The following is a 27,185-nucleotide window of genomic DNA, read 5'->3' as shown; positions in this document are numbered from 1 at the left end:
TAAAGTGAGAGGAATGGGAGAACTTCGCGAAAACCGACGCACACGGCTTTTGTCCATCGCAGAGCCCACTTGGTGAGAGTTGGGATCGAACCAGGGACTTCACGCACCAGAGATGAATAATAATAATAATAATAATAATAATAATAATAATAATAATAATAATAATAATAATAATAATAATAATACATAACCGCATGACTTAGATAATAAGCGACTTACGTCAATTCGCAGTTACGTAATAAATCTCAAACATTATGATTTCTAGCATATTAACTTACATATTTGCAGCATTTGCGTCTTTGAGATCTATTTCAGTATGCAACGACGTACGAAATATTTTTTTCTGTAGAGAAGAATATATGTATAAGAGATTTTGTATATAACCTGCATACTTTTCATACTTTTATAGCTTATATCTAAGTAAATACTTCTACGTAATCCTTTCTTTATAAACTGTGTGAATAGTATGCAACATAATCGCATCGCCATCACTATGGGTATGGCCAGATGCTTACCGTTGCAGTTAGTTGTTGAGCTCCGTTCATTTGCGACTCTTCATAGAGTAACAGAAAAATTAACACCTCGGTTACAAATTCAATTTTATCACTACGTATTTCTCCAAAATTGCGGTGATTAAGTCGTTCCGTGCATTAGCAGTCTCCGCAGCTGTTTTGTCCAACGGATGCGCTCTCACTGGCAAGCAGATTGGAACCAGACAAATAAAGATAAGCCCTACTCAGTAAAATCTCATTTGAGTGATTGGCAGAGCTCGTCGCGTACTAGCCGTCGAGATAAAGTTATCCTTACTCTCTTATGTATCGGACACTCTAATGTAACGCAATTTTATTTAGCGCGTGGTGCTAGCAGTTCGTGTTCTGAAGACTGTGTCATCCCACTAAGTATTCGGCACATTCTTGGAGAATGTTCAAAATACTCAGACTTCAGAAAATGCTTAGTGATGTCTGAAAATCTTAGACAGGTTTTGTGGGATGATGTGGTCTGTAGTGACTGCATTATTAGTTTCATTCTTGAAATTGGAATAGCTATGTATTATTAATAATATTCTTTGTTTTGTTTCTTCTTGCTATATATTTTATACTAGCAGCGTTCACCCCGCTTCGCTGCGGTCACCCCGGAACGCAATAAACGTTGTTACTTAGATAATTTTTACTTTTTCGCTTTCAAGTGATATGATAAAAACCATAGAAGATTGCAGTAAATGTTAACATTATATCGCCTGTCATTTATGTTAACCCGCCCCGCTTCGCTGCGGTCACCCCGGAACGCAATAAACTTTGTTACTTAGATAATTTTTACTTTTTCGCTTTCAAATTGCAGTAAATGTTAACATTATAGCGCCTGTCATTTATGTTAACCCGCCGAGTGACACGGTCATGCGGGTTGCATATAAATACGTTTATTTTTACCTATGATGAACTAATAACAAAGGATTTGTACGTATGGACACTTGAATGGTCAATTATCTCAAGACACTGGTAATTAAAAATTAAAGTGATATGATAAAAACCATCTAGGGTCCAAATCCTAATAACCCCCCAAAAATAAAAGAAATTGGTTCAGCCGTATTAGCGTGATGAGGGAACAAAGGATTTGTACGTTCTCTTTTATAATATAGATTTTGTTCCTTTAGTATCTTTACGGCCTCTGTTTTAATTGTTATAGTTTCTTTTGTTTTAATGTGTTACTTTATAGCACTTTGATTTTCAATATATTTCTAAAGAAATTCTATTACGAATTTTTAAATATAGGTATATCAGCCATTAGCCTTATCGTGAGGGGAACAAATAGTCTCGCTGTTGACCCCCTTATTAAATTATAATAATTCATTCATTCGTGCATTGCGAAGATGGATGGTGAACATAATCAACCTACAGAACGCTTGATTTATCGATGAAAAATCGGCATGCGACTCATGAAGTGTCCTCTATTCTCAGAAATTCGCTGTGTGAAGTGGATTCTGGGTAATCGATTTGATCGAATTTTATTTTTTTTTTATGAGCACGAACATGGTAATCACATTACTTTTAATGACGAACATAACAAGAAAATGATAATTTACTATTTGTAGCATCAACTTGGGGCATATATATATATATATGTCATGCTTTGCCAATACATATAAAACTAAAAGTAATACATCTATTATATTTTATTTAATTTATTGACAATCTATTACAAAAGAATCATTAATTTGACCCATGCAATGCATTCTAAGATCAATATGAAACAATAAACACTGTAAATATCAAAATAGACCACAAAATAAATTTAACCTTACAAGTACAATACACATTCTGTCCCAGGGTCCTATTTTTCAAAACTACTAGTCTTGGTATATATTTTCACAAGTTGCAAAATATTGTAAAGTAGAACTACTAGAATAACAGCGGAAGTAATTTGAAGACTACAGGGGAAAAAGGAGGCAAGTCAGTTTTTTTAATATAACTTTACACAATCGCCCTGTTCCTCACTGACTTACCTTCTTCTTCCCTTGTAGGCGAAATCTTAGCATTAAACTGCTTAGTTACTAACCTTCTTACTGCAAGTCCATGCAAACTACACCTTTCAGGCTACGTAATTCTGCTGTTAACACATTTTCGACCATTTTTGACTTACCTCTTCTTTCCTCTGTGGTCTTTATTTCTAAATACTTATGCTACACTAATTTGTCATAATTTTATGTATCCACAATTACAAACATTTGATTTTGAAGAGTTTTACACTAGTGTTACAATGCCAGTAGTTTTGAGAAATAGGCCCATGTTTCCATTAATGCGTTACTGATTTACCTTTTCAGACGTTCTTCTATGTCTAATTTTATTCTTTACAATCTGAAGAATTTTCCCTTTCTTCCTATTAGTAGGCCCAAATAGTGAAATATAATTCTAATTGCTCTAATAACTTGTATATACATTTTTAACATGGCATATATAGAGTGAATTTATTGCATGTATTTAGTCAGTTCATATACAAGTACTAATCTAAAGCTTAGTTGTCATTTTATTGACACTTAGAATTACTACTGTGTAAGAGTTAAATATTCCGGTTAAGATGTAACGGCCCTGCATTCGGTACATGTTTCGCTTGTTGTTATGTGTTTCGTTTTATTATTTGCTGTTAACATTTTATTGTATTTATATTTTGTTTCAGTAATTTTTAAAGTTTATGTGCTTGGCCTTATCCGCACAAAGAATAATATTTATTTGATTTGCAGATGCTATGATGTTTTTATACTGCTATTATTCGTAAAACACTGTTGAAAGTTTGGCATTTAGTATAAAATACTGCAAATTAATGAAATTAATGTGATGGATGAACCTACCGAAAAGTAATATGCTTTGTGCATTATTTTTTCCCATTTAGTTTTAAAATTTCGCTTCATGAGATGAAAGTTAGAAAAGTTTTTAACGCAAGAATAATTTAATATCTTGATATAAATCGTCAAATTATTTAATAATTAAACGTTATTTGTGCTTGTAATAGCTTTTGAAAAAGTATTTGTGACTTTGTCTACCATAATTTACTAATATTTTTCCGATGTTTATTGAAACAAAGAAAGTGAATGACTAAATGGATTTGAACCATGTTCCTAATTGAAGTTTTTATGTCAATTAAATCTCCAAGCATTTCATTAGTCAATTGTGTAAAACCTGACAATCGAACTTGTAAAACTCAAGTTCGAAAGGAATTCTATGTTTTCTAGCTTTTGTTATATGCGTTAAAGTAATAACTGTTTTTTTTCATTTTGAATGTAATTAATCACTTCTGTAGTCCAAGATGTTGATAACTTTTTGATGAAACTATCCATGTAGATAAAACGATAAAATATTGCTACAAATTAAGAATCAAATGCAATTATGATTCAGCTTACGACGTATTTAAATTAAAAGAAGTGAAATTATTGAATGTTCTTTTTACGAATGGTTTATTAATACAGAGGCATTCTGACAAACTTTCACACTGTAACGGTTATGTCAATTTAATTTATGCGCACTGAGGGAATGCATAGTAGCTAACTTCTGATGTTATTAAAAGTTAAGAATAACCAATAAAGATCTCGACTCCAACTTTGCGATTTTACTTTGCATAGTCGTTTGCTGTGTCTTTCTTCTTTCTAACTGATGTCTCCACCTGAACAAGATCCTGTGTCTTCCAAATGACAATTTCAAACAAATCAAAAGCCACTGAAGTGGTTTCACAATGTTTGAACTAGTAAAACACGAAGGGAAGCGATAAATGTAATCGGTTTTGTAATTGAAGTTGGAACCTTCTGATTCTGAGGGTAATAATGCTGCTTTTTGCTACTTCATACTCTATTATTTTTCAGTTCAGTGATGAGACATGCACTTGAGCTATGGACTATTTAGTGTATATACATTCACATGAAAAATACATTTTGATTATTTTCTGTAAACAGTCTCTACTTGAATTAGATTACATTCGTGCAACTCAGGGATAATAGGATCTTCCTATACCACCCCAACGAATTTTCTTCTTCTGTCCCTCTACTATTTGTTTTATGTATAGTAATCTTTTTGGATTGTGTTTATCCATTCGTAACCCCATTTGAAGAAAAGTCTTCCTGTTTGCTTCTTTACGGGCATCTTTCATTTTTCTGGGCTTCAATCTGAAGAAAGAAAAGATAAAATAAATATTTCAATAATTCTTGATGAAGATACATATAATTGATATAATTTACATATTAGTGATTTGATTGATGTATCGTTATAATATACAGTTTTCAGCATTGATAGCGATCTTATTTACTAGCTATGAGTGTGTATAAAATATGAAATAATGAATTTCACTCAACAGCTTACACAAATAGTCATACTTAGGACTATTAGACATTGAAAATAAGTTCTTTTCTAAAGGACAAATTTAGAAGCTCATCGACACACGAATAGTAGTGACAAGCCACCTCTCTTTTAGCATAACCCTCTGAGGAATATTAGGAATACCTTATCTTTAAAAAGGCGATATGTGCTAACTGCATAGACGGCAATCTCTACCATAAGTTAAACCGTAGTTCTTCAGATATTGAAGAGAAATACATCATATCTTTTCTGAAGACTTGTTTCTATGTCAGTAGAACATGGCTGCTCGCAGGATTGACAAATGGAGTTAATTGCAAACCCCTGCATTTTCGAGGGAGGTTCAGTTCTTCGAAATATACGTCAAAACTAGGGATGGACAAAACCGGTTTTTATAAAAACTGGAAACCGCTTTCTAGAAAACTGAAACCCCAAAACCAACATCTCGGTTTTCACCGAAACCGGTTTCGGTTTTCTTCAAAACCGGTTCGGTTTTCACCAAAACTGGTTTCAGTGAAAACTTTTGGGAAACACATAAAACTATTTCTGTGGAACGGATTCGGTTTCCGGAGAACAACGAAACACTATTCTGGTCAGAAATAGAACAAATTAAAAAAAAACGGAACCGATTTTGAAGAAAACCAAAACCGAATCTGGTGAAATACCGAACCGGTTTTGGAGGTAACCGAAACCGTTTTTTGAAAGTGTTCAAAAACCGGTCTCGATTTTTCTACAACCGAAAACCGAAAAGCCGGTTTTTGTGCCCACCACTAGTCAAAACATATTCGATTTACTTACACACAATAGGGTTTTTGATATATTTATATTAAATACTATACTACCACAATATATTATGCAATGTATGTAAATAAATGTTGTTTCACATTATACATTACTTCCACATGTGCATCAACGTATGTGTATGTATTAGCGTATGCGCTTGTATTAGCTTTTGACCCTCTGTCCTTGAAAGAAAAAAAGCTGCGAGTGTTCCTGCTTCACAATAGTGTTCTAAGTTCAGTGTCAAAATGTTCATACCTTAATTTTAAAACTATTCGTACAGAGAGCACAGCAATCAATGTAAATTATTTTTTTGTGATATTATTTTTTACTCCCTATAGTTTGATTGTGTTTACTGAAATAAAATATTGCTTAATTAAGATTAACATCTACGATGAACATTAATAAACCAAAACCATATTCACGAAAAAATTAAATGTCGATTAAAAGGGGATTTGTGTTATTATTCAGACTCTTTTGTCTGCAAAATTCTGTGGAAGAATTTGAAGCTTAAAATATATAAAAGGATAATTATTAATATTGTGCAATATGGTTGCAAAACTTGGTCACTTACTTTGAGGTAAGAAGGCAGACTAAAAGTATTTAAAATAAAATCCTGAGGCGAACATTCAGATACAAGGGAAACGGCGATGGGAAATGACAGAAACTTCATAAGGAGGAATTGCATAATTTATACCATTTGCCTAACAATGGTAAGGTCATTAATCCTAGGAATCTCAGGTAGGCGGATCATGTAGCCAGAATGAAAGAATGTAGAAACGCTTTTAAAGTTTTAACTGCAAACACAATCAAAGAAATACCAATCATACCTAGATGCAGATGAGAGGAGAATATTAAGACAAATCTCGTAGAAATAGGAAAGCAATGTAGAAACTGGATTTAGTTGGCTAAGGACAGAAGCCAATGAAGTGCACTGAGTCTGGGTTCCATAGTCCACAGAATTAGTTAGTTCTTATTACTCACTTTAGAACTACTTAATGATAATATATCATACCTTTGAACCATAATCTCAGCACAAAGAACCAGAAATGCACAAAATATCCCAATCGCCAAGAGGCACAAAGCCATTGATATGTCACTAAATGTTACACTTTTGATTTCCATGTTTCGGCCTAGGCATTCAGGTCTTTTTGTATACCATATTTTCTGTTGTCTCTGCATTAAACCAGTTTCAATAATTCTTCGTAGGCTGGAAAAATAAATAAAATTATTAGTTTCGCTCCATTCTACATGAAAAATTAACAGAATTAAAAACCCAGCCTCTTACAGAAGTTGAGGGCATAGCTATGTTAGGCGGACAAGTATTAAACGTTGTAAATCTCTATTTATTAACTATTACTCAGATCCTTTATGATTTGTAACTATAACTCTCGTTACATCTCTTCAATCTAGGTCTCTAATGTAATAATGATAAAACGATGATGATGATAATAATGATGATGATGATGTATGATTAATAATACTAATATTTCAGGAATTTCTTAATCCATTATACATGTAAGATGTATAAATAAAATACTAACACTTCTAATGCTTGAGAGGCTTGCTTTAATGAAATTCTATTTATTGAAGTATCTTGTACGTAGTTCAATGTTTAATAGCGTAATATGCAATTATTAATTTTTATATCAACCTTCAAAGTTCTGTTCTACTACAATTTCTTTCACACCAAATATCATTAAACTATATTTTTCTTAACCTGTTCGAGATGAATGTGTTGCTCTCTTAATAATATTAATATTAATTCAGGACTTTCAAAATGCAGATAGATTAGATTGTAGCAGATTAAACGACATTTTCTAAATCTATGTGTGCCTCGTATCAATTCACTTACTACCATTACCGTATGTCGTTGAGAATTTACCAAGAAATTGATGTAAAAGGTTCGCTGAAAATACATATATTCTCCCTAACTGTCACTCGTGCGTAATCCTTTTCTGCGTCTTTATCTAGTATTTTGTTAAAGAGATTAAAATTATTTTAAAACATTTCTTAATATAGCATACCATGAGGTATTATAGTTTGGGAGGGAAAAAATCAGGGGATCCGACGAATATACGACAATTGAGATTATGTGAAAACACGAAACCATTACCATCACTTTCTTTTAAAGGTCATTGAAAAAAATATGAGTTACGGCAACTGCGACACATTATTAATCATCTTATTAAGTCTGTATTAAATTTAGGACTAATATTTGATATCGAGGTTAAATACTAGCTGAAAAATGTTAAGTGAGAAAACTACTCATATGAAGGTGTATGTCAAACTGATACGTAGCTGAGAAGATTATGACAGTACAATATTTGTCGTGACTTTCGTTTACAAAACCGAATGGCAGCATCTTGGAGATGCCATGAATCGATAAACAATAGGATCTTCAAGCGGTGTGCAACGTGTTTAAGAGCTGAAGTAAGCAATTTACACAAGTGTATACCATTCGTGCTGATTTGAAGAGTGCTAAGGAGGACACGAACACATTTCCAGGATGAAAGCTAGTTATTCATCCAGGGTGGAGCTTCTGTTAATAGAAAGTTAGAAGAATTCTTGGATTATTTTGTACACGAGTGACTGGAAAACGAAGAGAGTTCTGAGGAAATATAAACTTGTTACCAGTAGAAACAGGACTAATAATGCGGTAGAAAGACGAAATAATAAGATAAATACATTGCTTGGAAGATCCTATCTGAAGGTCTAAGATTTGATTTCCTACCTCAAGTTGGAAGCAGAAAACACGAACATGAATTTATGAAAATGAAATCTAAAATACACGAAAAGAAAAGAAAAGAAACGAGATATACAGATGGATGAGAAAGTTGACAGAATCGTCCAAAAGTACGAAGTTACTCCTGATTTCAGAAAATGCCTGAGAGCTTGGTTCATGTTAAAAAGCTGAACTGACGACGCACGATGATTCTGATACCTCATTCTTCATATTTTGTATATAATAATAGCACAAGATAATCAAGCGTTAAAAGAAGACCGCGAAGTGAAGATCATCAACTCTGATTTTAAACACACTAAAATAATTGTGCATTAGTTCGGAGTTCGGACTATTTTGTCAGTCTCCGGCTTAGAAAAGGAGCGAGAAATCGGTATTTAATTATTAATGAGGGTGTGTCTAAAATAATTATTTTTATTTGGAACAAGAGAATCAATAATACGAATTTTGACACTTTCGCTTGATAACAATTGTCACTAGAAAAATGAAATGACATTTTTGAGTTTTACGTCCACGATTATGCCGGCTAGGCTAAAAGAGACGGTGATGATGAGAAATGAATGAAATGGTGGAATGAAGAAAGTGGAGTTTTCAGATTAAAATGGACTACTTTCTTGTTGATCACAATTGTCGCAAATCGCAAGTTTCGTGGCACCAGACAGACACCCCTAGCCCTACCCAGGCTGCAAGCTTGGAAGAAATATAGAAACAATAATTTTCTTAACATTTTAAGTATAATCTATTGTTATAACAATGGCTGGATTCGTGTGAAAGGCGAAATTTCCTGTCCTCATTTTATGAACACTTTTCTCTAGGCTCAATATATAAGTAAAGTTTAATGTCTCAATATACATATTGTCTTATATTCAAATAATGGAATAATTTTTTAAATTCTAATATACAGACTATATCCATTGTTATATATTGATAGTTTGTCAAAGTGTAAAAGTAGACGTACAATTTACGTACCCATATGTGAACAATTTCTTGTATGGTGACTTCTTTTGGATTGGGAGACCCATGACAGTTCGCTGAAACATTTCTATTTCTGTGAGATCACATTTCTCGTGATCTTCAAATGTGTCATGTATGATTTTATACGAAGTGGCTGGGTCCGTGTGAAAGGCGAAATTTTCTGTCCTCATCCGATGAACACCTTCTTCAGGGGTCATATAAGCTGGCTTTTCTGCTTTAGGTGGAAATACCTTCTTTTCATACAGTTTTAAGGCCACTTCATTTGTCGTATGCTGCATTATAAAAGGTAAACCAAATCATTAATCCATAATACAAGTTATCCATATTAATTTCATGAACACTATTAGGAGAAGTAGTTTGGCTACCTGGATGCCAAAAGCCTTAAGTCCAAAATATGGACAAATAGACTAACGCCATAATTCATTTCTATACATGAGCACGTTAAAAAAAAATGTAAACAGTAAATTATTAGACCACAAAGTACAGAATTCTGGTTTTGGTTCCCAACGTATCAGAAAAATGTATTATTCATGAGATGTTGACCTTCTAATTTTTTTCCAGAAGAATTTCAATTTTCGACTTAGGACACTTAGCATCCAAATTACCTAGTTGTCGAAGTTATGTGTTACTAAAGTTTGTTTACCCTGATTGCTGGGTTACAGAGGAACAGTGTCCAAATGGCTAACCAGCAGGAGACATTAATGATTTTGAATTCGAGGTGTCCAAATATGTTGCTACAATGCAGCTACTGATGCACGGTTCCAAATGAACTCATAAGATAAGACTACGACGACTACATTCTTCAAATAGAATAATCTTCTCATGTGCACAGAGTAGTACTGGGGAGGAGTGTGCTGTGCTGTAAGCTGAGTCAGCAAAAGTTTTGAATGGCCCAAGGTCAATAACCTAGGGGCACATAGGACCGCATCTTCTAAGTTTTAGCAGAAATAACTCGGCAACCCCCTAAGTTTGGGGAGGGGAACCTACGACCACCCTGTTAAATCTTGGAAATGTCAAATTTAAAAGATCGGTATGGTAGCATATGACCAGAGTATGTGCCTCTGTAAGTTTTGGGGGTATATCTCGTTTCCTTTTATCGGTAAAAATAGCAAAAAATGCAAATGTAAGAGGTGTTTGACTTATTTTATTAAATAGTTCAGATTCTTTAGAAACGATTCTTTGCTTTGGTATGTAAAACTTTGCACTGTTACAATTTTTCATGTAGCGAAAAAATTTAAAATACATTTTCAAATCATTTTTTAAAGACACTTTACAACAAATGCAAACTTTTTAAACCCCAAGCATTTAATTTTAAAAAATGAACTTTAAAAAATTTAAACATAGATGTTCTAACAAAAAATTTTAAGCAATGATAAAAAATAACCAAAAATTTCAAACTAAAATTTTTCAAGTAAGAACTTTAAAACTTCCAAAAAAAATATTAAACTAAAAATTTGTAAGTGATCAGTCAATGAAATTGTATCAAGAATAACTTCTCACTGATCAGCCAATCAGATTCCACCAAGCCATCGGACAGAACTGAAATCTATTACATAAAATTGAAAGTGACTATGTTTGTGACTTCATAACTCTTGAACCACTCGACCCACCTCGATCAAATTTTCAATATAGGTGAAGTTTGAGGCTGGAATGTTTTTATTATTTCACTTTGACGGCAGAACTTAGGGGAGGGAGGGGAGATATAAAAAATAAATAAAACTTAATAACTCTTGGATAGTTTATATCATTTCACTTATCGGTGCAACTTAGAGGAAGGGGTGATATATAAAAATGATCGAAAATGATAGATATTAGTCTCGAATCCATAGTATTCGGGGTCGCTGAGATGAACAGTGATACTTTCCATGTCGCTTAAATCCAAAATCAGACCCATAACTTGGGGGAAGATGAGGGGTGAGATTAAATAAAAATGATCGAAATTGACCGATATCAGAAAGAGCTTCAGTAATAGTAAAAAGTGACTGACTAACGGAACATATAAGTAATAATTCATGTTTTAATTAAGCGGAGAGGGTAATTGACGCTAGTTCATCCTAAGCAAGGATGTAGTGACATTTAGCTCTCCATGCGAGATGTTCGTTGATACAAACGAAATTGTACATGCTAGCGTTGGCGTGAAATGGAACAGAAGTGAAAATATGCTCCGTCACTCTACATCGCGTCGAACTGTTCGTGAGGGCACTAGTTTGTGTGCCTGTCCTCTCGATCCGTGGTATCATGTGGTATTTGGGATCATGAAACGTTGTTGTGTATTGTCTTGTTGGAACCATCAATTCCATATTCACTTTATTGTGGCTGCGTTTCGTCGAGTATGGATATCAATGAGTAAACATCAGTTGCAATATGATACTACAATACTTCCGTAATATAGAAAAGGGACTGCTTGAAGATGTTAGTGTTAGTGTATATATACACACTTAAACTCTTGTCATTTCAGTATTTCTGTGTTCAGCTCCGGACATCAGAACACTGTGATTGCAACGTTTGGGACTATACCAGAGGTATTAATGAATTCATTGCGATTTGTCCTTCTCAACAGTACCAGAAATCTTATGTAATTTTAACACTTCATGTTAGGCTTACTAAAGTTAGCATAAAGTAATGTTTGTGCAAAATGCTTACTGCAAAGTAATCCTTGTTGTATATTATATCTTCTATTCCAACTTTCAATGAACTCTCGATTAAATCCTCGAGTGTTGTTATTGTTTTAGGCGGCGCAAGTAGTAGAGATGAAATAATGCTCGATGTGTAAAAGCTATAAATTAAAACTCCGAAAAGGAAAACCCAGAGAAAGACAATACGAGATGAACTTTGCTTGAGGTCATTTGAAGAACCTGAAATAAAATTTGAAATGTAAAAATTAGAAAAAAAAAATTGGTAAATCTATCCCATTCCGAACAAACTCTACTTTATAATTGAAATAGTGGAATAACTTTCTCTAATTTTCACACATTTTCCACCTGCCTTAACTTTGAGCAGGTTAAGCGTTGTTGAGGATGAGTTTTTAAAATTTAAAGGATAAATGAATGAATTGCTCACAATGAAAGAGACATATGTAAAGAAAAATATGAAGTGGCCAAATGGAAGCACACGATGGGGCAGAAAGAACGAACGATTTTGAAATGGCTAAATCTCTCCGCTAGGTGGAGTAACAGATGTACGGAAGGTGTCATTGCGTTCATAAAGTCTCAGATTTTATTGGCGCATAGGAAGCTAATCGCGTGGAAGTCGTCCAAATCGACAAATCTACGTTGGAAAGAGAGGATGACAACTTCATAGAACGTCTTCAGGAATGGATCAATGAAAGGACAGGACACCACATGCCAGATATTCTTTTCCACACTTGACTTTGTAAAATGTTTTCTCAATACGAGATCAACTCTGTCAATAAATTTTATTTTCTTAAAAAATAATGATTTTTTTACTTTTAAAAAAAAGGTCCGTTCTTTCTGTCCCACTCTGTATTAATGTGAAAAATAGTAAAATATACATTAAAACTACACTAAAAAGGCAACATCTACTGTGACTCTCACTTACAGGTAATTGTCTGGCATTTAAATGACAGTCACTGGAATGTGGAGATATGAAGATGGCCACCATGAGACTAATGTAAAGCACATTCGCGTTAAGGAACAATTATAAATTTTGTCACCATGAAAGTAGTTAGAGTGTTGAACGAACGACCTTAGAATTGATTTCAAGAGATAAGATAGTGGGAATAACATAGCAAAATCCATTCTAATGTAATTAAATGCTATACTTCCACTTTGATAGTATTGTGGAGCAAGTAGTTTCCCTTAGCCTCGCAGTTTAATTGTCGGATGCTAAGCTAATAAAATAAATAAATAAACGGTAAATACTGTTCCTTGTATTATTTGTATTTATGTGTAGTTTCTCCATAATAAAAGAACTGCATTATACAGATATTAACGTCCCTTGTGAGAGGACTTTCTTAAATTTTAAGCAGAGATGTATATGAAAAAAAGATTGACGAGGGACAACATTTCCAAAATACTGTTTAACAATAATATTGAATTGGTTCAAAGTTTTAATATTTTTCAATTGTATGTTTTAGATTTGTTAATAATTTGTGTATAACCGACATTTTGTATTTACTCTAAATTATAACTTTCTTCTGTTTGATTTTGAATTGATTAGTTATGACGCCTATTTATGTAGTCTAAAATTGAAAGTGTGATTTTTTTTAAATATAAAAATCAGTGGTGGTCCCTCCCTGAAACAGATGGAACAGTCTGTTTCCTCCTTTTTTGTGCTTCTAGATAAGATTTATTTTACCTTCTTTAAAAGGTAAAACCTTTAAAAAATAAAACAAAATGCTTCCTTTTTCAGCTTTCTTTCCCTTTAACTGACCACAACTTTGCACCTTAAAATCCGATCCTTAGTAATAAAAATTAATGGAACTCCATAAATTATGGTCCATACTTTAGATCTTATAATGTTATATGGAAATTTTACAAGGTTTGAAATTTGTTTGGAAATATGTATTGGAAAACCTTACAATATAAGTTTCAAGCAATAACAGTTAAAAGTTCTTTACCTTGCTGACAGATTGCACCAACTGTAAGAACAACAACAGCACTCCAGCTGGACTCTGTTCTTGTATTTGGTGGATAAACTCGAATCCATCGATGGTCGTGTAATGCTAAAATTCTCAGCGAAATGATGATCGATATTAAGGCACATATGAAAACGATCCATACTGGAACCTCAAATGGAGTCAGAAATACACTTCGTATTGATGTTGTAAGTGGATGTCTGAATATGAAGCACGGCCTAGAATGAAAATTTACCGTACATTAAATTAAAAGTGAATTTGATATTAATTTTATTTAACTATCAAATGCAGTCATATATTCTGTCTATACTTCCACAGGCCTCTGGAGTAGTTTCTATGGTGCTTAATATGAGGGATTGGTACACGCAGTTGAAGGACATATGACTATGAACGATACAAAATACACCAGTTAAGTGGAAACAGCTACTTTTTGAAGATTGAGAGATAGGTAAAACTACGTTGCTGTTATTGGACTATACAAGTGTAACAAGGCATCAGTAAGATTTCGGATCTTTTGAAACCACTACAAATTACAATAAAGTGTGTATATTGCATCATTAATCGATTAATGAAACGTCTGTCGTCACTGGTAGAACAAGAGCAGGTCAACCACATGAAACAAGGGTACAAGCAACCATTAACGTAGTTACCCAATTATTCACAAAAATCCGCTCAGGGAGCAGAAAATCATGGGAAGGGATATGGAAACCCCACCTAGTACCATGTCAAGCACTATTAAAGAGGATTTTAAGCTTGAGGAGTACTGCCGAAGCACCGGTCATATTACCCGACACAAGACCAACGACAACAAGGAGGCTGCTTGAGAGAAACATAAAATGTTGGCACCGCCAAATCCTTCTCACAGATGAAAAGATTTTCCTGTGGAGGAAACATTTAATAGAACGTATAGGTAAATATATAAGAAAGATAGAGTATATGTACATAGATCTCAGGAGACCTCTGGCAAAATTTGCTGGAAAGGAGGCATCACCTAGCTTCAGTCAATGGTTTCGTAGGGATGTTACACAATAGCATTTATGCGAGTGAAAATGATGTGTTGGAGATCGTTGTAAAGCATAAGCACCACACTGTTTGTGGCACACCAGAGGACATTAAAACAAATTTCGCACCGCGCATAGGGCAAAATGACTCAATGCTGCCTGGCATCCTATGTGTTTAAGGGTGAGATCCAGAGATGCATTGTGAAGGGTTCAACATCTTCTTTCCAATCTAAGAGAGCTTTTCTTATACTGATTCATTCTTGGTTTGATTATCTTTGTTCCTTTTTATTTATTTTTACTTTTAACTTCTTTTAGTCTCCTTCTCTCCATACCTTGTTGCACTGAATTTGACAAGATGTCCTCGAATTGTTTTGTCATTGGTAGACCAGGAAGAAACTGTAAATGTAGATAAGATTTTCTATTGACCACGACTATTGACCAGTGTCCTTGAAAATTACATTTCAAGAAGCTAGCTGCATAAGATCACCTATGAAACGTTATTATAGACAATACAAGGCACATGCTTTTAGGAAACAGTAATAACAGCCTCAAATTATTTAATCTGATTCAATACTTTTCTTAAACAACCAAAAATGTATAAGTACAAATGTTGAACGGCTTTTTCCTCTAGGAAACCTTAGCTTCTTAGCTTTCTGCAGGCTATGCCCTACTGTCTATATGTTGGTTGAAATACATATAGCTTGATAGTGTAACTGTACCAAAATTTTGCTTAAAATATTTTTCGTATAAACGCAAATTCTGCGTTGGTGCATTATGTGACGTTCATCTGAATTTGTACACTTTGTGCGGTGTATGCTGCTTGTTGATCGTGCTGCCGCCTAGTGGTGCTAAAAGACAGGATAGAAGAAGAAGAAAAGGAAAGAATGGAGTTTTTAGTTGGACTTCAATGTGTGTTGGTGTGTGTGAAACATGATTCAGCAATTTTCTTTTGCTGATCATGTTATGATCTTGTTACCAGACGTTATGTTAAAAGGAGTGTTAGTTGTCATATGATTTGGAAGATCTATTGTTATCTTCGAATATGCGTAAAACTCATTAAAAATAGTATTGCAAAACTGAATATTTTGGTGATTTTAAGTAAGTCATTATTAAAGTAAATCGGCCCCAAGTAATATTTTATAACGACGAGGGGCGTGATCGAGATTAAGAGTGAAACAAAGAACTTGGCAGGTGGTACTTGAAGGTAATGGACATATAGTCAGCGACTAACACAAAAATTTGTCGAAATAAGTCAATTCTTCAACAGAAATCACAACATAATGCTGTCTCTGCGTTCGCATGGAATGACTGTCTGTTAAATTCTCTGAATCGGAAGAAAGGACTGTTTCTGTGAGCGGATTCGACGGATATACAGTGTTTCAACTTAAAATGTGATCACACCTACCGACGAGCCATGGCGGACAGAAAATATTGAAGTGAGTAATAAAAGTATACTTACGAATTCATTACGCAAATGGGGCGACTAATGTAAAGAAATGTTTGTTTATCTCAGGTACGTTTGTTCATTTCCAATGAATGGCACTGTAATATGTAATTTTGTCAGTTTTTTCTTTCACAGATTGCATGACGTGGCAAGAACGTGATTGTTAAATAACTTGTGTTCAATCCATGAAAGTAGGTGATGCTCTCGACTATTTTCGTAATACGCCTTAGGTCTTCGCCCAGGTGATTCCCGTCCGAGTCTGGACCGTACGGTGAGGTGCATCGCGCCTTCCTTGAGCGATTGTCGTGGGGACGAGCTTTCTGAACCCACAAATAAAATAGTGCAAAGCTATATTATTTGGGGGCAAAGAATAGAGAGTTCTCCGCGGTGGCCGGTTAAGGAGGGTGGGTACCGAACAGCATTATGCTGGACCGTAATAATAGTAATATCTCATGAAATATGAACGAAACATTAACAATGATATATACGAATGGGAATACATGCCCAGTCCACTCACGCCGTCTAAAGCATTACTCATGAATCAACAAACATTAACATATACCCTTACTTTGAATATTAACAGAGTAATTTTATACTTAATATTGATTACCAGATATGACATCTATTGATACATCTATGTTTATAATATCTCGTTGAGTAATGTTTGTTTTCCTTGTTGGGAGTTGTTGCCACCTTAAGTTGAGTACCTGAAAATTGGTTATACTCAGAGTAATGAAACAAAGAATACTTCCGAAATAATAAATAAATAAAATTATTATTTAACTACTTTTCCTCTTTTGATCCGTGGTAAATGGCAAGACGTTCTAATCAAAGTTTATCATACAGTTTCCAGCTGTCGCCTTCTACCAGTCTTCCTAGTAGATGTTTGAACATTTTCATGCTTTTCCGATACTTGATGAATGATTGATTTAACTTCATGAATGATTTAACTTCATATCAGAGTTTGAAATGTATGACAATTTGCACTTATATAGCTTTAAACTATGCATTTTTGATTTTAAAGCATGACACTCTAACCAATTTCTTCATGTGAGAGAAATCATAAAATAGTACATAAACAAGAACAATTTATCGTAAATAAATGCTTCTTTATTTGAAAATTGTTAGAATATTGAGAATAATATTTCAACTAGTTTTAAACACACCACAAATACTTGGAATTTGGATTCTCAAAGTGTATGTGATTTGCATATATATATATATATGTCAATCTAACAATTAGGAAAGTATTTAAGACCAAGAACTTACCTAAATACCCAAGTTTGTGCAGTGTAATCTATTACTTCTAAACGTATATTTTTAATAATCAGAGATGTTACTCCTAAATCAGCTTTTTTTTGTTCCAAAATGCCTACCATTCCATCAAACGAGTCATTCCATTTATATCCCCAAGAATCAGTAGGAACAAGATTCATTCTAGAAAAAGACAAAATGAGCTTACAAAATAATAATAATAATAATAATACATTTAAAAATTAATTAGGTACATACAATCATTGTTCATATTTTTGTTTTGTTCACTTAGGCAAGGACGAAATTTGCACCACATCCTTGTCTAAGTTGATGCTAACAAAATCACATAATACAACGCGTAACACAAAAACATTCATATCTTTGTTCATTCGGCATCCACACATATTCTTGTAATTTCTTTGATAATTTATTGATGTTCGCTAATTAAGAATATTAACCGTACGTAGTTATTATGTAATCCTGCACATTATGTTATTTTTATACAGAAAACATATTCTTTTATTAAGATTTTTCGCTTTTATTTTCAACCTTTTAGTTCAGTGCTGACTTGAATGCAATCAAGAAACATTACACTTAAATATGTCATCATGAAAGACGTAGGCTAAACGGATTGCAGTGTAAAATAATGCATTTCTACTGCTGCAAATATGATGTTCTAAGAAATAAACAAAAAAAGTAGCCAATGATATCTTACATACAATAGATATTTAAATGTATTACTTTAATTCAAACATAGTCCATATTTGCAAAGACAAACGAGTCACTGGGATCAAATATGTATTGCTCAGCATATATACTTCTGAGTATTGAAATTGAAAACGTAGAGAATTCAATGGAAAATTGTTTCGTTCAGTGTGAATGTTTCTTATCGAATCACAATGTCACAAGTTCAAATTAGAACTGATTTAATATGTAATTTAATATTATTTCATTGGCTATTCAGTCTTATGTTATTTTTTGTGTTAATATAGCAAGAATGATTAAAATAACTTTTTTTTTTACGATTACTACTGTGTTTAACCAATCAAAATGTAGTTTCGGTTCTATAGTATAACCATTTACTATGCAATCAAGATTTTGTTGTCCCGTGGAAAATACTTGTGATGGAAAATTAAATGTCCACTTCTCTCTTTGTGACCAAGAATTTCTTTTACTTATTGTTTTGTGTAATTGAACATTTAAACATTTGTTATCACTAAATGCAATGTTAATAATTACAAGTAACGGTGTTAAGATAAGTTTTCGAATGACAGCAATAGAAGAGGCAAGTTTTGGAGTGGGTATTTCATTTATAATATGTACAGCACTACAATACGATGTTTATGTTTACCACAAGAACATTTTTTTTTTTTAAAAAAAAGTAGCCAAGTTAGAGTATAATGATATCACATTGCTATGTGTGGGTATGCTGTAATGAATAGTTTGCAGTATCATCATCATCATAGGTTTTCTGCCCTTACTGGCAGGTCACTTGCAACAGCTGAGAAGCTTCCATACTCCACGGTCCTCCGCTAACCTCTTTGTCTTGACGTATGATCTTTCTGTTTTTATATCATCCATTAATTGTAGTCTCATTCGCCCCCTCCCTCTCTTTCCTGCCACCATACCCTCTAGGACGTCCCTCATTTCTTCTTAGGCAATGTCCCAACCAGTTTCTCTTTATCTTCTTAACAATATCTAAAAGTGTTCTTTTATCCCCCACTATTTCTAACACCCTCTCATTCGTTTTCCGATCGACCTAACTAATTCTTTCCATTCTTCTCTATACACACATATTTCCAGTTGTTTTTCATCACTTTGCAATATCAAACGTAACAAATTTTGTTGTATTCACCTAAACTTCGTGACACCTAATTTGACTCACTCATCGTGCAGAAACCAGAGCTGCCTGCTAAAGGATGTCGTGATATTGTAGTCTAAGGATGTATTAGCAGCTAGAATTCTGATTGGGAAAAACACATCACTTACTGACTGATCTCGCTAAATCAGTATTTGTATATTTCTTAAAATGTATAACCCATCACCTAGAAATACAGTAAGCTTCACTAGATCCACAAGTAAAAAGGAAAAAGTGTCTATGCTATTCCAGAAAAATAACTACTCTAATTAGCCAAATATTGAGATTTAAAAAAAAAAAATCTTTATAACTCACCAAACTGATATGACTAGTCAATTTTATTATTACTATTATTTGCCTTAACTGGTATGGTTGCACTCACCCCGATTATTTTGAACACGTTCCTTATTTCTGGAAGCCTATTCGAATCAAAGAATTACATCTGATCTCACATAATTATAAAATGATAAGGGCTCAAAAGTGTCAGAATTTCACATCTTATTGATATTTTGAAGTCGTTTAGTTTGAGTATTTACTCTGCTTACGAACTTCGCAATTCGCTAAATATTCCTTCATCAATGGAAGTGATTTAAGGGCCGTGTAATTTGAGAATTGTTGCGTTAAGCCATATGGGCATGTATAGCAATTATTTTTTCTTTCGACCAAATGGCGATAACAACCTTCTTTATCTTTATGGAAAAAAGATGTTATAATTTAAGGCCCTTTATGCATTATCGGATCAATCCTATAGATTTTTTTTTTAGAAAGGATGCTTTAGAATTTCTTAATCTTGAGTGCCCTGTATGCAAAGATTTTCCTTGTCATTGTGTTTGATATTGTTTTTGAAAATCATTAGCACATTCAGGTGAAAAATAACTTCTTGAAACCTTCACGGTGAAAAGATAGTAGGCACAAATAATGATTGTTTTGATTGTCTCTCGCTAGGTATCCCTCAAATACTAAAATATTTACGAAAAAACATGTCAAAATACATCAAACTCTAAAAAGAAAAAAATATCATGCATTCAGAAGACAAAATTATTTAAATTTGAAGGTAAAAATTAATCCTAAGAGAATTTCATCGATACAAGATTTGCTAAATGCATTTTTTCTCACAGGTCATGTGCGCTAGGTAAAGTTAGATTTTTTAAAGCGTAATAGAGGATGAATTTTAAATTTCATTTAACAATTTTGAGAAGATATTTTCTAGCCTATACTGCAACAACCACCCAAAATTTTCTTGTAGGTCTTATATCTGGAGAATTCCATACAGAGTAGCCAAATCCAAACTATCAGTTAACTCAGTATGATGTGCTTAGTCCGTAAAAAATACGAAAACTTGATTCAGGAGCTGCTCAAAAATTTTGTGGCCCTTGATCCAAAAATGTTTTAAAGATCCAATATATTTCAATCAAAACTTTTCTTGTGCGCCTTATATCTGGAGAACTCCATATAGTGTAGCCAAACCCAAACTATCAATTAACTCAGTATGATTTGCTTATTAAAAAATACGAAAACTCGAATTAGGGGCCGGTCAAAAATTTTGTGGCCCTGATCCAAAACTAATTATTGGCCAATATCACAACCTTTTGATGCATTCTTTTTGGAACATTACTAAACTTTTTAGCCAAGATCGCAATCTTTTGATCCATTTTTTGATCATTTCTAAAATTCTTGTTTAATTACTGTCTTCCAGTATTCTGCTTTTTTTTTTGTAATACTCAATTACAAATACAATAGTGCTTAATACTAAATGGGAGCATCTAAAGTTGTAACTGTTGTTCGGGCATTATATCTATATACTTACGTGAAATTAAACATGTCTCTTAAGTGAAGGAATAATGCAAAATTAAATTTAGTCATACTGTCAATATGCATATCTTTATTCTTCGTTAAGTGGAATTGTAAGTTGTCTTGAGGAGTCTGTGTAATCTAAAAGAAAACACAAACATCAGTAAAACATTCTATCAGAAGTAATGCGCAAATTATTCCATTTGAACAGTATTGATATTGGGTTATTGCGAAAGTAATGTACCTTTACTTTGATCACCATTGTGATCATAAAACATATTGTCTCTATGCTGTATTATGCACTATATCATTTGAAAATTTAGGTTATTATTTCGGACCATAAAATATATATTTCTGTGTTATTACCTTTTAAATAATTTTGACAAAACCTATATCAAAGAATTTTAACTTAGCTGGAGAGCTTTAATGAAGTATGGCCAAAGCCAACATAGCAAATCTATAGTACAATATAGTTCCAAAAATTCCGTTATAAAGACTTCTGCCTGGAAGATAACCATTGTCGCGATTCGTTCTGCTTTCGTCAACGGTTAATTAAAGGCTATCATAGCAAAAAAAAAAAAAAAAAAAAACTCAAGAAATTGCGAATTAACTCAACGTTGATTATTCAACGGTTTGCAAAAAATTAAGTAAGAAAAAGAGGAAGACTGCTTACGAATTTAATCAAGAAAAACAGGAATCGGTGATTTGAATTCAGTTCTGCGCTTCTCCTGCACAACAAAAACTAAATAATATATTGACAAAATTTTCGACTGCATTGGAATGTGGAATGCAAAATGAATCATACACAATAACAACAATATTTTACGCAATTAATGGATTGAGCAGACTTTAAAGCCAACGTTGCACCCGAAGAGTTTGCCCACCGAGTTTCGTTTAGACCTGACTAATATTACCAAGAAATCAAGCACTACATACAAGAAGAGGCGAGCCTTTCTATGACCCAACCCAAGCACTAAATGAAACATTTATTCTTTTGGCCATATACCATTTGCCCATTAAATTTGATTCAGATCTGGGCAGTAGTTACGGAGAAATAAACATTCACATACAAAGCAATTTTTTTTTTATTTATTTCGCCATGTGCTACTCGTCCACTAAATTTGATTCAGATCTAGCCAGTAGATACCGAGAAATAAGGTACCACATACAAAGCGAGTCGAGCCGAGCCAACCCTGTTTCTGGCTGAGCCCGGAGACCAAATGTGGCCTACATCTTTATTTCTTACGCAATGGGCTACTTTCTCACTGAATTTCGTTCAGATTTGGCTAGTAGTTACTGAGAAATAAAGTAGGACACCACATACAAGGCAAGTCGAACAGAGCCTAGTCTAGCCGAATCTCTCCCTGGTCAAGCACAACTACAAAACATAACATTTCTTTCATATATATAAAGGTAACCAAGAAAGTTCTGTCGCTTTTCAGCCACCATCTTCGAACATCAATATGTCACCTAAGACTTACTTGGAGATTAAAAGTAGACCCCATGAGCATCGGCGACCTTCTGCCAACATTCTTGAAGGCTATGGATTCCATTGCGGTAGAACTTGGTGGGCCGTGAAGCGAAGAAGGTATCAAGTACATTTTTTCATCTCTACTAGGAATTTGAACTAGCGTCCTTCAAAGAATATAACAGGTAATAATCGGACGGTGCAATGTCCAGAGAGTATGGCGGATGCAATAGTGTTTCCCATCCAAAGCGTAGAATGGTGTCCCGGGTCACCCTAGCCATGTAGGGCCTAGCGTTGTCCTGTAACAGGAGGACCAGTTTGCGATTCAGAAGTGCTGGCTCCAGAGTTTTGAGTTTTTCTTAAGCACGGCTCAACTGCTGACAGTACACAGTTGCTTTGCGAGCAGTTCACCAAACAAACAGGAATACCTTCTTCTGGTACAGTGTTGGTTTCGGTTGTTTCGTAACCGATTCATGGGATGCTAACCAATGATGACGGAACCGTAGAGCTTCGTACAGGACCCACTTCTCATCACATGTCAACATTCTGTTCAGGAATATCTCCTTTCTCAGACGAGACAGCAAAGAAACATAGATGTCTGTTCGCGTTGCCTTCTTGCCCGGAATCAAATCATGTGGGACCCATCAATCTAACTTGTAGTGCTTCTCAAGTTGATGGAGGGGCTGTTGAATGGTTTCTCCACTCACGCGGAATTGTAGTCCCAGTTCCTCACATGTCTGGCTACTGTTCGCCTTAATTGCTGCCTGAAGATCTTCATTTTGTACATGTGTTGGTCTTCCAGTACGTAGTTACTTCTTCGAGTGTTTCATCACCATCCTTAAACTTGTCAAACCACCGCTGCACTATCCGCGACACCCTCACAAAAGGCCTGGTAAGTTTTATACCTTACGCCCCACTCCGGCGGCATTTGACCCCAGTTTGAATTCGTACAGCATACACGCCCTTATGACGCTCTGTGGAGATCCCATGTTCACTTTGTCCTTACGTAAGTGTAACTGAACTGATACAACCAGGTAGTATATTAGATATACCCATACCAACAACTGACCTTCGCCTTATCTCCATTCGCATTCAACTCACGTTGTGAGGGTAAAGACAGACCTCCACAAAAAGCAACCGCACTATTTTGGTTGCCTTTATATATACAAAAACCTGGAGTGAAACTGTAAGTTTCCGTATGCTAACCCCGGGAGCTAAAAAATAAATTCCCTCGTGGCTGTATGGTTAGAATACATGCCTTTCAGACGAAAGACCTTGCTTTGATTTCCGGCGGGAGCTCATGTGGTACGGATTCCGCATTAAGCTGTAGACTCCATTTCCCATTAACCTTTGCTGCTGAAAGAGACACTAAACTTCCAATCCATTCAATCTAAACTAACAAATTAAGGTATTTCATTATTATATGTGTATTTAAAAGATTATTTTTAACATGTTTATATTACTTATGATACATAATACCCTGTAAACACAGAAGGCAATATGTATGAAAGAAGGCTCAGTACGAGTGATATTTTAGTTTAATTTGTTTCTAACAACACATCATCAAGCTAAAATCAAGTAAAGATAAACTGAGATGCATTTAATGATACTACATAGACTAACGAATAAAGTTAATTACTTTAAATTTATTTTAAAACATATATTTAAAATTACAGGGTGGGGCAAATAAAAGTGGCCCGGAGAACAGAGTTCCAGGGTACAAAGAAACATAGCAAAGGAAAGGAAATAGTTCGATAACCTGATTATAGCAGATGTTGAAAATGACCACCATTCATCTTTTGAATGACCATATGGAAGAAAATGACCACAATTTTAGATTTTCGGACACGTTTCGGAATGTGTTTTTTCTTGTTAAAAACAGATCCTGTCTGACGCCTTTTTCTGACTAATCGTTGAGCAAACAACTGTCCACACTCTTTCTACGAATTTGTTTTCACGTAAATTTCTACAACGAACACCCTCTGCTGCACTGTGACCTGTGCATCTTCATCTGTGCACTGCTCAACTCACACTGACACATCCCACACTAAGATCTGAACAATTGGTGTGCGTTTGCGTGATGTGCGCATCACGTGGTGTGATGACATACATACATCCATATCCAATCTATCCACTCGTCTGTTCCACTTTTATTTGCCTCACCCTGTATAAAGAAACGTAGTCAAAATAGGACCTAATTTGGATTCCCCCATCAGAAAAGAAAGAAGAAAAACAGTCAAGAAAACTTCAAATATCGTATTAATGAAGAAAAAGGAAAACAGATTAATCTTTCTCGATTAGATTTCAATTTTAAATTGGATCAGATTACCCATCAGAAATGAGAAAATTGTTAAAATTGATATTTTAAACACTGTTTTCTATAACTTAGAACTCTTAAAAAACGAAACAAATAAGAAGTGCTCATTAAGTGTGTGACCCAAAAGTCAAGTTCTCCTAGGTAAGAACAAAGTTATGATACTTGAGGTAAAGAAATCTGTATTTCTTGCTGAAGAAAGAGATGAGAACCACAATCTACCGTATATGCTTGATTTGTTTTACGTGATTTCCAATACATTCTATGAAACGACGATACATAGATTCACATGTCTTTGATAACAAATCTTTATTTACGTTAAGTTCATTAAAAGAAATTTCAATGTCTTGTCGCTAATGATTCAAATTTTATCGTTTTGCAGCTTAGACGGCTTCCTTAACTATATCCCAAAAGACGAAGTCACAAGGTGTAATCATGTGTGAAATCAAGTCTGGGATTGCATGAGTGAGTAGAAGAACAGTTGAACATCCCGCGGTGCTGGAGCCATTCAAAGAATTGTCCTTTATCTTGTAGAGATGATTCTGTAGCATCTTAAGACATGCTTCTCCTGTTACAGTTTCTTCTCAGAAAAAGTACTGCGCAATCAAATCTTTCGCACAAATTCCACTCTAAACATGGAAGACTGACAAAATCAGTTCTTGCTCAACAATCACATGACAGTGATTATTGTCTACCAGATGCTCGCTACTTATTAATCTCTACACAGATGGCACTAATGTCTAACTAGTGTTGCGGATGAGAAGAGACGAGAAGTAAGACTTTCTATTGTCTCGTCTCGCAAATTTTATAGAGGCACAGGAGAAGCAAATTTTATAGACGCACAGCTTTCCAGATGGATGTGCACAAAAGTAATTCATGCTGGCCTACCTTCTCATTATAACATTCTTAAGAAGAGCTCATCTTATTATGTTTTGAGTATGATGAAAAAATCATAAAATGTTATTTCAATGACTCGAAGAATTACTGATAACAACATTTTAGAATTTATGAGAGTTGAAAAGAATCAAAACAATTTATTAGGGTATGCACAGGCATAACTGGCTCTGTCCGTAACTACACATATGTGTAGAATTCTCGTTTTGATTCTCAAAAATGCTTTTCAGTCTCATCTCGAAAATTTCTCGTCTCGTTTTTGTAAATTTATATACTTGAGTTTTGAATGTAGTCTAGGTATAATTTTGCACTTTGTAATAGGAAATTCGAATATTGAATAATTAGCATTAACTAAAAATATACATATCACCCAGTTTTCTTAGTCAATATTCATACTCGAACAAATATAAAAGTCGTCACAGCACATCCGAACTACTGGTAACTAATTTTAACAAGAGACATGAAATGCAAAAATAGTGGCTGAACATTTGACCTCTGACAGGTATAAGTTATGTAACAAAAATATTAGTATACAATTAAACAAATAGTAGACATAATACTAAATTAAAAATTAGTTCGTGTAGAAAGTAGGTTTCCTTACTTTTTGACATAGAAATATTTTCCTTAATAAAAAAAGAACAGAATATCATATAAATAGTTTAGGCCCGTGATGGGCAATTCTCAACACACCGAGGACCAGAACAAGATAAGAACTAAACTTGGAGGCCATTGTTTACTTTCCTTTCCCCTAGTTAGGATTACAGTTCGCTAAATGTGTTTAAATCATGTATTTTCTGAATCTTTGTTGTAATATCCGTATCATGCTTCTTATTTAAGGTGCTCAGACCAATTAGGATCTAAGCAACGAATATTTGAAAGAAATTTTATTAAATCTGCATTTTTCTAAAAACAGACGGAGTACCAATAGCTGGTAATCAAAAGGTTAAGAAAATACTTTTACAGTTAAATATCGAGTCCTGATTCACGTATATTATGATGGTTTCGGTTACACAGTTCCTATTATTCATGGAATAATAATAATAATAATAATAATAATAATAATAATAATAATAATAATAATAATAATAATAATAATAATAATAATAATAATAATAATAATAATACATTTTCTACTTTAAGCAGTTAAATAGTATTATATAAACAGTTCAAGGGGGCACGGTGGCTCAGTGGTAGAGCACTTAACTCTGGTGCGTGGAGTTCTTGGTTCGAT

The 27,185-nt window shown here is 34.0% G+C and overlaps 1 protein-coding gene across 1 annotated transcript; it reads right to left on the bottom strand.

Annotated features, from left to right (window-relative positions):
• Nucleotides 1–4,207: 4,207 nt before the first annotated feature.
• Nucleotides 4,208–21,350, bottom strand: LOC145669325 (ionotropic receptor 75a-like). Its single transcript, XM_081737632.1, has 7 exons — nucleotides 21,295–21,350; nucleotides 17,645–17,812; nucleotides 13,913–14,148; nucleotides 11,977–12,188; nucleotides 9,328–9,605; nucleotides 6,631–6,825; nucleotides 4,208–4,648 (listed from the first exon to the last, which is right to left on the bottom strand). The coding sequence occupies exons 1-7, from the start codon at nucleotides 21,348–21,350 to the stop codon at nucleotides 4,471–4,473; spliced, it is 1,323 nt and encodes a 440-aa protein (XP_081593758.1). The 3' UTR covers nucleotides 4,208–4,470.
• Between the last annotated feature and the right edge of the window lie 5,835 nt (nucleotides 21,351–27,185).

This window comes from Thermobia domestica, chromosome 13, assembly GCF_964235325.1.
Source record: "Thermobia domestica chromosome 13, izTheDome1.hap1.1, whole genome shotgun sequence".
In the NCBI taxonomy this organism is placed as follows: Eukaryota; Metazoa; Arthropoda; class Insecta; order Zygentoma; family Lepismatidae; genus Thermobia; species Thermobia domestica.
This window is presented reverse-complemented; position numbering and strand designations above follow the sequence as displayed.

Excerpts from the sequence above, each read along its gene's own strand:
- LOC145669325 (XM_081737632.1), bottom strand. The coding sequence starts at position 21,350 with ATGACTAAATTTAATTTTGCATTATTCCTTCACTTAAGAGACATGTTT. Across the intron at positions 14,149-17,644 it reads GCACAAACTTGGGTATTTAG|GCCGTGCTTCATATTCAGAC; the intron begins GTAAGTTCTTGG and ends TTTTCATTCTAG. Across the intron at positions 6,826-9,327 it reads AAGAAATTGTTCACATATGG|CCTACGAAGAATTATTGAAA; the intron begins GTACGTAAATTG and ends TTATTTTTCCAG.